A 13,404-nucleotide genomic window follows, 5' to 3' on the forward strand; every position below is an offset into this window, starting at 1 on the left:
CCCAAAACAAGAGTACAAAACATGGACTATTAACCGAGCCCAATAGACGCAATATACATAAAATGCTACGCTACCCAACAACAACATTTATACCTACAACTCGTGAAAATGCATCAAATCGTTTCCTCATCATTCTGATCTCAATACTTCCGTCAAACTCAATAGCTTTCTTCCTAAAACGGTGACCCTCTCAGAAGGAATCTTCGATGTCCCATGTATACAGTTTTTTTGCAATTTGTTAACAATATCGAGCTTGTTTGATCTTCACAAACTGGACAAGCTTTCTTACCCTTTGTTTTGTATCATGACAAGTTACCGTATGCTGGAAAATCACTTATAATACAAAAAATCATGGCCCGCAATTGAAAGTGTTGTTTCTTATAAGCATCATATACATCCACACCCAAACTCCAAAGAGTTTTTAAGTCATCAATCAAAGGAGACAAATACACATCAATATCTTTACGAGGTTGTCTCAGGCCCTAAATCAACAACGACATCATAATGTATTTCCGTTTCATGCATAACCACGGTGGAAGATTGTAAATGCATAAAAGAACTGGCCACATACTATGACGACTGCTAATGTTCCCAAAAGGATTGATCCCGTCAGAACTAAGCCCAAACTGTATGTTTCTCATCTCTTTTCCAAATTCAGGATACTTCTTATCAATATTTCTCCACTGAGGTGAATCCGCAACATGTCTTAGTTTTCCGTCAATTACACGTTCTTCCGAATGCCAACAAAGTAACTTTGCTTCTTTTTCGTTTGAAAATAACCTTTTTAGTCTTGGTATAATAGGGAGATACCACAACATTTTAGCCGGTGGTCCATTTTTTGTCACATCATCATCTACTTCATCCGAATCTTTTTTCCGTTTATACCTCGATGCACCGCAAAAAATACAATTATGTTTATTCTTGAACTCCTTTCTATACAACATACAATTATTTGGACATGCATGTATTCTTTCAACTTCCATTCCCATCTGACACATTAGCTTTTTTGCTTGATATGTAGAAATGGGTAATTCATTATCTTCCGGACGAATGTAATGCAAAACCTCTAATAGACTTGTGAAACGTTTATCACTCCATCCGTTTTTCGACTTTAAGTTAATGAACCTCAATACCACATCGAGTTTCATAAATTTGGAACCGCTATATAACGGTGTTTCTACTTCTTCAAATAGGCGTTGTAACTTTTCTTGTTCAACATCACCCATATTAGTCTCCATGTCATCAAACATTTCATTGAAATTGTCATTTGAATGGTGATCATCTTCATCAACATATGAATCGTTGTTGTATGTACTATTATTAATATTTATATTGCTTGACGTTGTGCCACAATCAAGAAGTGTTTCACCGTGTCTTGACCAACAAGTGTAATTAGGAACAAAATCATTTTCCAACAAATGATACTCTATTTCTTCGGTACAATTAAATGTTTTAAAGTTTTTACAAAGGTTACAAGGCCAAGAAATCGATTCATTTCCTTTACTCGTGCGATTTGCTTCGGCAACCCTAATAAAAGTTCGAATAAAACTTCGAACACCCTCTATATAAAGTTCAGAAAAACGTGAAGTTTTGTACATCCAATAATCACGATTCATCTGAAAGTTAAAATAAAGAAACAAAGAATGTAATATAACGATTTTCAACAAACAGGTTATGTAAATTTTTAACATTTTAATAATCTATAAAAATCAGTTTAAAAAATAACAATTAAACAATCATTTAATAAATAAACAAGTAGAATAAAATCAAAAAGAATAGAAATTTAATTTACCTTTAATGAAGATAACTAGAAAATTTAATGAGACTTTTTTGAGTTTTGCAGAAGGCCGGCGAAGAAGAACGTTCACAGTTTCACACATTTACAAAGAGAATCCCACTGATAATAGCTAGTTTTTAATTGATGCGTTTTTCATAAAATCACATAAAAAAATCTACATTTAATGATGCGGTTAATAAATAAAACGCACCAAAAAATCATTATTTAATAGTGCGTTTACAACAAACAGCATTAAAAAATCTTTTTTAATGCTATATTTCTTGGATCCGCATTAATAAATCTGTTGGAGGATCTTTTTATTGCTCTTTTAGGGCGGTTTTCTTAGTTTTTAATGCTACCGGCCTTTAATGAGGCGGTTTTCAAATACAACTGCCTCAAAACATAAAAATGATTCGCACTAGAAAAGTTCTTTTGTACTAGTGTAGTTAACAGACAAAAGCTAACGGATTTAGCAAAAAGGACAGTTTGTTAATTGTTTTGAAACTGTAGGACCATCTGTGATGTTTTTTAAACATAGGGACTACACTTCATATTTCAAAATACCAAATGGATCATTTATAAAAATTTGTCTATAATAGATTTGAGGCCTAAAATAAAATAAAGATGGTTAAAAATTTATTCAATCATGTTATTGGGAATGGGTACTTCCCTTCAACCCTATTTTTTGTGGCGTGGTGTGTCATATCATCTCCACATCAAACCATTTTAACTAGAAAATGTTAACTTTTTCAATAATGATAAAAATAAATTATATAATATTAAATACCTTAATATTTAAATTGAAAAATGACATTACTAGCCCAAGTCCTAGAAATGCACTACTTGTAATCATCCTTATCATCATAGATATGATCCGTCAAATCTTATAAAATTGCTCTTCTTTTTGTGTGTTGTGAATATTAACGGTTATAAAAATATTTCATTGAATTTGGTTGAAATTGTCATGTGCCACGGCTCCATTGGCATATATTATCTCCTTTATCTTCTACAGCGATGTTATTCATTAACACACACACACACACACACATATATATATATATATATATATATATATATATTGAAACAACCAAAAATTTAAGACAAAAATTTTCATTTTTAGTTTAATAATTCATAAAACCAACAATATAAAAGCATCCATAAAAACATCCCATGTCAAAACCAAAGTGTTACTAATCAAAACATGTTATCATAAAACAATATCAGAGTGTAATCCCAAAGATCTCATGTGCGGAAAACATAGTATGATGCGTTGCGATCGAGTCGGCTCCTTTCCTTTGAAAACGAAGGGCCTGAAATCAAAACTGAAAACTGCAAGCACAAAGCTTAGTGGGTTCCCCTATCATACCACATACCATACAAATAACATACTGTCAGACATATCTAGGTGTCCGACCTACCCCTTCGGTCTCTTTCAACGAGTAACCACCTAGCATATCTGGGTGTTGGCTTACCCCTCGGTCTCTTTTAACCTGTAACCACCTAGCATATCTGGGTGCTGGCCTACCCCTTGGGTCTCTTTCAACCGGTAACCGGAGACTATTTCACCTCTACCACTATCCAGTGTTGCAGAAATCGGCATTGACGGCCGATTAATGACCATTAATCGCTTGGCGGCCTCATGCCGATTACAATTAGAGTTTGGCGGTCACATTAATCGCTTTGGGTCAATATCGGTCAAAACCGGTTCTTGGAGGGCTAATCGGCCTAATTAGTCAACAATTGTCGACGAATTAAAAAAAAGTCAATGGCCGGTCAAAATTAGAAAAAAGGCTCCAAAATCAAATCGTAGCCCTAATATTTCATTCAGTCGCTTTTTGTTTCTCTGGACGCAGCTTTGACGAGGGCTCAATTTTATCGTTGTTTCATTGGCGACTCATTCCGATGCTGGCATCGCCGGCGATACCAACTGACGTCGACACGGAGGTCAGAAACGCAACTCAGGTATGTAACCTATTACACCGTGTGTGTGTTTTGCTCTATGATGCTTACGACGACGCAACTCATAAGCAAATAAATTTTCTTTACAATGTATTATCTACGAAGTCTATATATTTCATACCACCCAGGTAACGTGTCCAAATATCTACCTTAGTTTATTGAAAAAAAAATTATGGATCCACTACTTCCTGCAATCATTGGTTACTGCCTTCGTGGTTAGGTCCACCATGAAAAAAAATAATAAGGTATATAATTTAAAAGAAGTAGCTCATTTAGTATTAAAAATAATAAAGTTTATATGTTATAACTAGCTTCAATATTAAATAAACTAGCTCCATGAAGCATTTAACTAATTTTTGTATATGGTATATATATATGTGTGACTATGGTATATATGTGTGACTGTTTTGGATTACTCTCCCTTCGAGAATATGAAAAGAAGAGTTATGTATAACTAGTTTTCAAAAAAATAGTGAAATGCAAGTAGTGGTTTGTGCAGTAAGATATAATGTCCCATTTTTATATATCTTAAAAATAAAGATAGGAATTCAATTAACAAATGTTTCACGTTTACTTTAATTATATTTTGAACCGTCAACATGATGATTTGTATTTTGAACAGGAAACATATTCTACTTCACCATTATTGATTAACAATTGAATTACGATGTTATTTTTCTATATATAATAGTTGTGGATTAACCAATGACATCTAAAAATTCTACTTCACCAACGGTTGAATCTACAGCCACTGTAACTCATAAACGGAATTTGGATGATATTTGTTGGGAATATGGTTTTTGCCGGGATAAAATAGCTACAAGAATAACACGCTATCAAGACGACACGTAGCCCGATAACAAAAGTCGTCGCTAAAAGGTGGTCTTTGTCGATGACAAGTAGTCTCCAAAACTTTTGACTACTTTGACCAGATCTATTTGAACTGAACTTAAAAGGTATCCAGACGACAAGTCGTCGGGACAGCATGGGTGGGAAAGACAAAAAAATTTGTGGTCATCTGAAACTCTATGCCGACAACAAGTCGTCGGTATAGGGTACAACAAATTGAATTTTTATTCCATATTGTAGAAAACCGAAACAACATAGTTTTCTGAAACTCTATGCCAACAACAAGTCGTCGGTGTAGGGTAAGAATCCAACGTGGCGATCCGCATAATAATTTTAATTTCTTTTAATAAAGACAAAAGATAGAAACGACGTCGTTATTTGAACCCTATACCTCCGACGACATGTCGTCGGCATAGGATTTTACCTTTACAGAAGGTATTAGTGCATTGTTCATTGTTCAGCTGCATACAATCTTTCTCTCTTAGACTAGACAGGCGATTTGCACCATCTTCACCGGCGACGAGATATAGGTACATATTTGGTTCTTGTTTTCTTGATTGTTTATGATTGCTCAAGATTTTAACTGCAAATTTGGGGGTTTTTTCTTTTGTTTTCTTATTTTATGCTTTTCCGGTGCCCACCAGCCACCACCATCAAATCCGACCACCGGAATCCGGTCATCATATCAGGAAGAACAAAACAGGTTAGTGTTCAATTTTTTTGTTGAAATTGATATATGTTTGATTTAATGTTTGTAATTTTAGATTTGAACATGAAGATTTGTTTTTTGTTTTCTAATTTTTATATTAGATGTTTATTATGTTTTTTTGTTAATCTTTTTGTTATTTTGAAGATGAAGATTTGTTTTTTTTTGTTATTTAAAAATAAATCTTATGCCGACGACATGTCGTCGGTATAGGTTTTACCTGTAAACACTATTGTAAACTTTTCCCGACGACAAGTCGTCGGTATACATTTATAATAAAACTTTTTTTTACGTCGAAAATATTTCCCGGAGATCCTTTATAGACGACAAGTCGTTGGCATTGGTGGATCTGTACCAACGACATCTATACCGACGACAATTTTGACTTTTACTAACAGAGCTATACCGGCGACTTTGTACGGTCAACAAGCCGTCGGTATAGGTTTTACCGACGACATTTCGTCGACATAGTTATTGAAAAAGTCGTCGATATAGGCCTCTCATTCCTTGTAGTGTAAGTTGGATAAAGTAAAATGTAACTTGTGTGGAAAAGTCGTTAGTGGAGGGATTTCTAGAATTAAACAACATATTGCTCATGTGACGGGAAATGTTTCTTCATATCCAAACTCTACAAAAGATAATTGATTGAGAATTTGAAATTATCTTAACGAAGGGAAGTTAAAAAAGATAGCTAAATGCACACATGATGAGTCCTTAATGATCGGAGGTGATGCAAAAATTACATTACAGTGTTGATCGTGGATGAAATAAAAGATTTTTTAGGGTCTAAAGCACCAAATGTTATAGGCCCCATGGATGACTTTGCAAACAAAATAAACCCCAAAGAAGCTTTGAAGAAGGGAAGCGAAAAAAGTTTATCTTAACATTATTGTTCAGAAAGATAGAATATTAGCATGTCATAAATTCATTAGTAGGTGGGCATATAAAAGTGCGATTTTGTTTCATGCATTGGAAGATGATAACTTTAAAATGATGTTGGAGTTTGTTGGCCAATTTGGAACCGGGCTTCCACCTCCTAATAGATATTCTTTGAGCGAAACACTTCTAAAGCGTGAGGTTGAAAGAACAAAAAATTTGTTGAAAAGAAATGAAGAAGAATGGAAAGAGATTGGATGCTCGATCATGAAGGATGCTTGGTTCGATAGGAAGAGAAGTAGCATTATGAATTTATGTGTAAATTCAAAAATGGGTACAACGTTTTTATCATCAAAAGAAAGTTCAAGTGAAGCACATACAAGCCAACACATATATGATTATGTGGAATTTTGCATTCAACAAGTTAGTCCCGAGCATGTTGTTCAAGTTGTGACCGATAATGTCACGAATAACATGGGAGACGCGAAGTTACTAAAAGAGAAAATACCAACTATTTTTTGGTCATCATGTGCGACACACACCATTAACCTTATGCTCGAAGGTATTTTTATTTTGTTTATTATATTATTTAGTTTTTTTAGTTTTAACATGTTTTATTTTATACTATAATTCATTAATTTGTTATTTAATCGTGTTTTTTCTTGAAGGTATTGGTGGAAGGTTTAGAAAGTCCTAGATCAAGCAAAGAAACTAACCATACTCATTTATGCTCACCACAAAACCTTGACTATGATGAGAAACTACACCAAGAAAAGGGAAATTATTCGACCGGGAGTCATGAGATTTGCTTCTGCCTTTCTAACATTACAAAGCTTATCTGAAAAAAGGAGCAACTAAAGCATATGTTCTCTAGCACCGAATGGGAGGAATGCAAATTTTCCGGTACACCTAAAGGGAGAGCCTCATATGGAACGGTGACAAGTCTCCAATTTTGGGCTGGTGTGACATAGTGTTTAAAAGTGTTTTCCCCTTGGGTGAAAGTCCTTCAAATGGTTGATGTAGATTGGAAGCCCTAAATTGGTTTTGTTTATGGGGAGATTAAAGTAGCAAAAGAAGAAATTATGAAAGCTTTGGGTGGTCAAGAGAAAGCTTAGTAGCCTATTATAGATATTATAACCAACAAGATGAAAGGTAGGCTATATTCAAAATTACATTTGATGGCTTATCTTTTGAATCCTTATTATCATTATTAGAATTCACAACTCCAACATGATCCCAAAATAATGGATGCGGTTCTTGAAATTTTTGATACATTACTTTTTGGAGAATTAGAGATTCAAAGACAATTCGTGACTATTGACTTGCCAAAGTACAAGGAAAAAGTTCATAGATTTGGAGTGGAGCTTGCATATAAATCTTGTATGGTGAACGATGCCGACTTTGATCCGGGTAATTTTTTACTTTTAATTATGTATTTTATAAAAAAATAAAAATTATGTCTATTAATTTACTAATGTGTTTTTGTTTAAAAACTGTAGTAAGATGGTGGGGACTTTTTGGTAGCTCAACTCCTAATTTGACAAAGATTGGAATGGGGATTCTTTCTTTAACTAGTAGTTCATTGGGTTGTGAAAGGAATTGGAGCACGTTTGAGCGGTTAGTTATAAAGTTATAAACTTTAAATATCAAGAAGGTTTTAAACCTTTTTTTGTGTACTTTTGTAGGTACATACAAAGAAACGAAATAGATTGGAGACAAAAAGATTGAACAATCTTGTCTATGTTCAATTTAATGCTAATTTAATGGAAAAAAAAACAAAAAGAGAAAAGATAGTACTTTGGAAGAGTTTTTGGAAAATGATTCACATTTGGCTCAAGAATGGGTTGTTGATTGTTATGATCGTGATGTAGATGAAGTTGACCCTGAATCGATTATGTAATCGACTGACGAAGCTCTTATGACTAATGATAATCAAGCACCCCGTCAAAATTCAACAACTAGACAACTTTTTGATGAAGACTTCGAGTCTGAGAATGAGGAGCAAGTGTTTGAAGAAAGGGAATACGAATAAGATGGAATTCAAATATTGGAAGAAGTCGGAGGAGATTAGAAGAAGATGAACATTTAAATATACGAAAATGTGTTTTTTTGGATTATAAAACTTCTTATGGACTTGTACTGTGTTGGTTTATTTCTTATATGTTTAAATAGTATATTATGACCTTTTTATGGATATTAACATATAATAATAATAATAATAATAATAATAATAATAATAATTAATAATTAGTAATTAAGGCTCTCTGATTAATCGTCGTCAATACCGATTAATCGTTTGGCACCAGTCGACCGCCGAGCGTCCGTCGAGCGCTTTTTACAACCTTGCAACTACCACATAATATCCTAGCATATATACACAAAAATCACATACTGCCTAGCATATTTGGGTGCTGGACTACATCTTCGGTCTCTTTCAACCGGTAACCGGGGACTATTTCACCCCTACCACTACCACATAATTACATAGCATACTAGCATATAAAACATAACATATAGTGGCAAACCAGACAATTATCACAAAGGCAATCATCTCAAACATAATCACCTACTGGTGGGCTGACATTGGTGCCTTAGACCCACCTCCGCTGGAAGGTAATTCACTTCACACTGCTAAAGTCCCGTGGACAAAACTTAAGCTACTGGATGACAGATTCTCGAACTGTCAACATCAAAATAACACCCAATTAATAATTGGGTTCCAATACATAACCGTAAGTCCATGCTTGGGGTAAAAGACTAATTTACCCCCATCTTAGTTTGATTCAAGCTCAAGGCCTAATCTAAAGGCCCAAAAGTCAAACTATGAATCAAAGCCCAACATATGGCCCAAATTTCCAAATTGGGCCTAAACCTTTACATGCTCTTACCCTAAGGCCCAACGATTTATTGCAATCCAAACATTTGGTATTCTATTGGTCCATTATCTCATAATCATCAAGGCCCAATTATGGCCCACCTATGGCCCAATTTTCCAAATTGGGCCTAAACCCTCACATGGGCCTACCCTAAAGCCCATTCAAATATTCTAGTCCATATACTTGTTCTTGGATAGCCCATCTATAGCCCAATCACCAAAACCTAATAGTAAGGCCCAACTTAAGGCCCAAGCAAAATTAGGGTTTTCACATAAAATGACGATTAGGGTTAAGTGTTTCTTACTTAATCCATTAAGGACTTAATCCATTAAATCCATCACTCTACTAGATAAATCTTATGGTGTGATCGGGTGTAATTCATAATTCAATTCCAATGGCCTAAAACGCAGGTCTCGATAAGTCCAAACCAACAAATCCAAAATTAGGGTTTTCTAAACCCTAATTAGGGTTTCTAGCCCAATCGCATGCCCATTAGTCAAATGATTAGATTTTTAGGTTAATTAATGTTTCATTAGGTCAACTACGGTTTCCTTTGGTCAATTAGGGTTTCATTAGGTTAAGCACCACCCACTGCCACCTCGGGCGGTGGTGGTCAACGACGGCACCCGACACCTCATGGTGGTGGTTATCGTTCTAGTACAATCATGTCCATGCATCCCAAAAGCAGTCTAAACACAAGAAAAAGCACACCACCGCCCAACACGGCGGCCGGTGGCGGCATAAGGCGGCAGCCACCACCTCACGGTGGTGGTTATGAATTTATTGATTATCCCGTCACTCATTACAATTATACAACGCAATATCCCAAAATAAACACACACATACCATAAGATTGACACACACATATCGCCACCCTTGTGGTGGTCGGTGGTGGTACAAGGTGGCAGCCACCACCTTACGGTGGTGGCTGTGTCTTTTCTCGCGAATTCCGGCCAAACAACCCCACACACAACACACACTCATAGCAGAATTAAACACACACACATGTTTTTTGTTTGAAAAATAGGCCCAGCCACCCACCTGGAGACATACGGTGGCGGCAGTAACACAAGAAGGCAGGCAGCAGCGTCGGCCAACGGCAACAACGGTGGCTAATGGCAACATGAGAACGGGGGAAAGAATGAGCGGAGACCCCCATGAACAACATAACTGAAATCGTCGGTGTTAGCGACTGTTTTGTCTTCAACGGAGGGAAGAGAAGAACAAGTCAGAGAGGTGGAGGTTAGCCATCATCGGGAACAACAGCAATGGGCCTAGCGTCCAACGAGATGAATGATGTGGAATAGAAGAAGAGGCGAAGAGGGTGGAGACATCCACCGGAAACAACAACAATGACACCCTCTGGGTGTTTTCCTTCTGATCGCCCGCTGCCATGGCGTCTAATGACAACTTTTGTCTTCAACGAAATGGCACAACGACGATGGAGCTCGGTGGCACAAGGAAACTACGGGAGAGATGGCTGTGGCGGCCGGTGCTGGGAGACATAAGGGTGGTGGTAGCGGCTGATGAGGGAGCTCCTAGGGTTAGGGTTATGGGATGGGTTCGATACCTGACACCCTTGATACTTCATTCCATAATGACAAAAATGGTCCCTCCCTATAAGAATCTTTTCAAACAAAGTCCATTATTTAGTCTTCATACCCCTGCTCCCATAATTCCTTTCATATTTAGTCCAATAATCACCATTCAGCCCCTTAGCCTCCAAAATCTCTTCAAATTAAGTCCCAATAATTTACCAATAAGTCCTTGCCTTCATATTAATTTTCAAAACCAATCCGGAACATACACTTTTAACCCCCAACTTCTAAAACTGTGACATTTAACTCCTCGAGACCCACACCTTGCTATATTATTATTGATTTTAGGGCTACTATTAATTAATTAATTTGTCTATTTAGTTATTTAATAAACAGGATGTTACACACACACACACACACACACACATATATATATATATATATATATATATATATATATATATATAAATGCATATAAACCTTAGGAACAATATACTTTAGTGTCTTTAGAATTTTGGCACAAAAGGTTTTTTAATGTTACATTTTTTCTACCTTACAACATGTGTCCTATAATTTTCTAGCATTCTTTCAATATATATATATATATATATATATATATTTACTATTATATAAACCACATTTGACATTTTTTGAAATTTAAGAGGTATCATACCTATTACATCATGTACAACCAAATTATTCTTACCAATCAATACACACATATTACATTTACAATTTAGAAGTAAACATTAACTTTAGAAATTAAATCAATAAATTAAGCAATAATTTCTATTTTCTCTTCAGTATCTCTATAAACGCTTTTTTTCCTCAAACAAATATCAAAAACCCTAATTAGATACGCCGGCATCCTCATCAGCCCGATTCATCCTCCTCACCGCCATTGGTAGTGAACCACCCTGATTCAACTGAGCCCTCTCACAACATTTTTCTGGCAACAACAACGCATCATGATCTGTCAATATTGCTCTCTCTCTCTCTCTCTACCCTGACTTGCTCTCCATCTCCATCACCACTCAACGACACTGACCATTGTAGCAATCATCAATGCAACCACCAGTAAAACTAGTTCCAATTAGATTATCGAGTAGAAGAAGGTCGGATATATGATTCCAAAAGGTTCAAGTGTAAGGTGTTCGACGTTTTCCTTCACTAAAGCTGTTACCTTCCATAGACCGAGTTTATAGAAGTTCCTGATCATGGAAGAGCAACCAGGTCCTCCTTGAAGGCAAATGAAAAGGCGAGGACCACCATTGGCAGTGAACGACCATGAACCAGTAGTGCATCACCACCCATTCTTCTTTTCTCGCACCACCGACAGGCTCTATCCAGCTTCTACCCTCGCAACCCCACCCTAAATTTTCATATATCTCTATTTCTTTATAAACCATTAATCTAAACACACATCATTACTGATCGTCACTAAGGTGGTGTACACTTTGTGGGGTTTTTTGTTCGCTTTCGACGACGTATGCACAAACTACAATTCGGAATTTTTTGTTGGTTGATCAGATTTGAGAGCAGATTTGGAATTCATCATCATCGTTGTTTTTTCTACCATGTAACATACTCCCCTTCTCTCTATCTTTTCTTCTCTGTATCTGTGGAATTTTTATTGGTCTCTTGTTTGTACATAATACAATTTGGATTTATTTTTTGGAATTTTTTATGGAAATCACTATCACCTTTTTCGTTTTCACATTCGGGTGATGCCCCCCCCCCCCCCCCCACCTATTTGTATAGCCTTGGCAAAAAGCTAATGCAAATGAACACTTTATCAATTGTAATTTTGTGGGGTTTTATGATCAGTTTGAAAGGTGTGTAGTAGTAACAACATAAAATGGTGAAGACATGTTACTAAGTATGGACAAATTAGAGGATTGTTCTCCATGTAATGAATCTTGTCTTTCATTTAGTGTGTAGCTTTTTCATTTATATGTTTTTGTATTTAATCTATTTATTTTCATCATATTTGAACAAGGTTCTATTTAAAAGTCGAGTGTCTGTTTAAATAGGTAACTTTGCATCTCTTATACTATGATAGTTCACTTCAAACTTCTATTTGAATATGACTCTATTTAAGCTGGTAACATGAAACTATGGAAATTATTGTATAATATGCTAATTAGGCTTAATTAGTGCATCCTGATTATCTAGACTAAATATATGTTTAACGAGAGGGATAAAATCTCAATAATTTTTAGTTGGTTTAATATGGTTTGTTCGTTACTTTATTTTACATTCATATGAAATTATAGAATTTTATTGTAAATGTTGACCGACTTATTGAATTTTTGATTGTTTGTAATCATTCTGATGTTGTCCGTCCAAGAAAGATCAACAATTGGGTTCGATGGATTTAGTGGATCTTAGGGTTAACTAGAGGTTTATAATTTAATTTTCCCTTCAAGACTTATTTTTTTTTTTCTGAATATTGTTGATATGTGCAACCCATACCAATGTTCTCAAGGAAGTCAAGGAAAGTGTGACCCAAAGAACAAAATTGTGGGTATTTTCGTCTTTTTTGTATTTCCTTTTGTTCTTTGACAAATGTTTAACAATTGACAATCATGACTATAGATATTTTTTGGTGGTTTGGATCCAAGTGTTTCTGCTGAAACCCTAAGAGGGGTGTTTGGTCAATTAGATGAACTAAGTCATGTCAAGATACCCATACACAAACGATGTGGATTTGTTCATAGGTTTAGATATTAACTAAATGAAAGTACGCTGCCATTTTAATGAGAAGCAATTTTGTAGTATGCATCAACCTTATTTGATGAGCTTTTGTAGGGAGTTCTCTTT

The 13,404-nt window shown here is 35.5% G+C and overlaps 1 protein-coding gene across 1 annotated transcript; it reads right to left on the bottom strand.

Moving 5' to 3' along the window:
- Positions 1-482: 482 nt before the first annotated feature.
- On the bottom strand, positions 483-5,039 carry LOC145060133 (uncharacterized). Its single transcript, XM_079007856.1, has 2 exons — positions 4,977-5,039; positions 483-1,616 (listed from the first exon to the last, which is right to left on the bottom strand). Exons 1-2 carry the CDS (start codon positions 5,037-5,039, stop codon positions 483-485), a joined length of 1,197 nt encoding a protein of 398 aa, XP_078863982.1.
- Between the last annotated feature and the right edge of the window lie 8,365 nt (positions 5,040-13,404).

Source organism: Lactuca serriola, chromosome 1, assembly GCF_051521515.1.
Source record: "Lactuca serriola cultivar US96UC23 chromosome 1, Lser_US96UC23_V15, whole genome shotgun sequence".
NCBI classification, from domain to species: domain Eukaryota; kingdom Viridiplantae; phylum Streptophyta; class Magnoliopsida; order Asterales; family Asteraceae; genus Lactuca; species Lactuca serriola.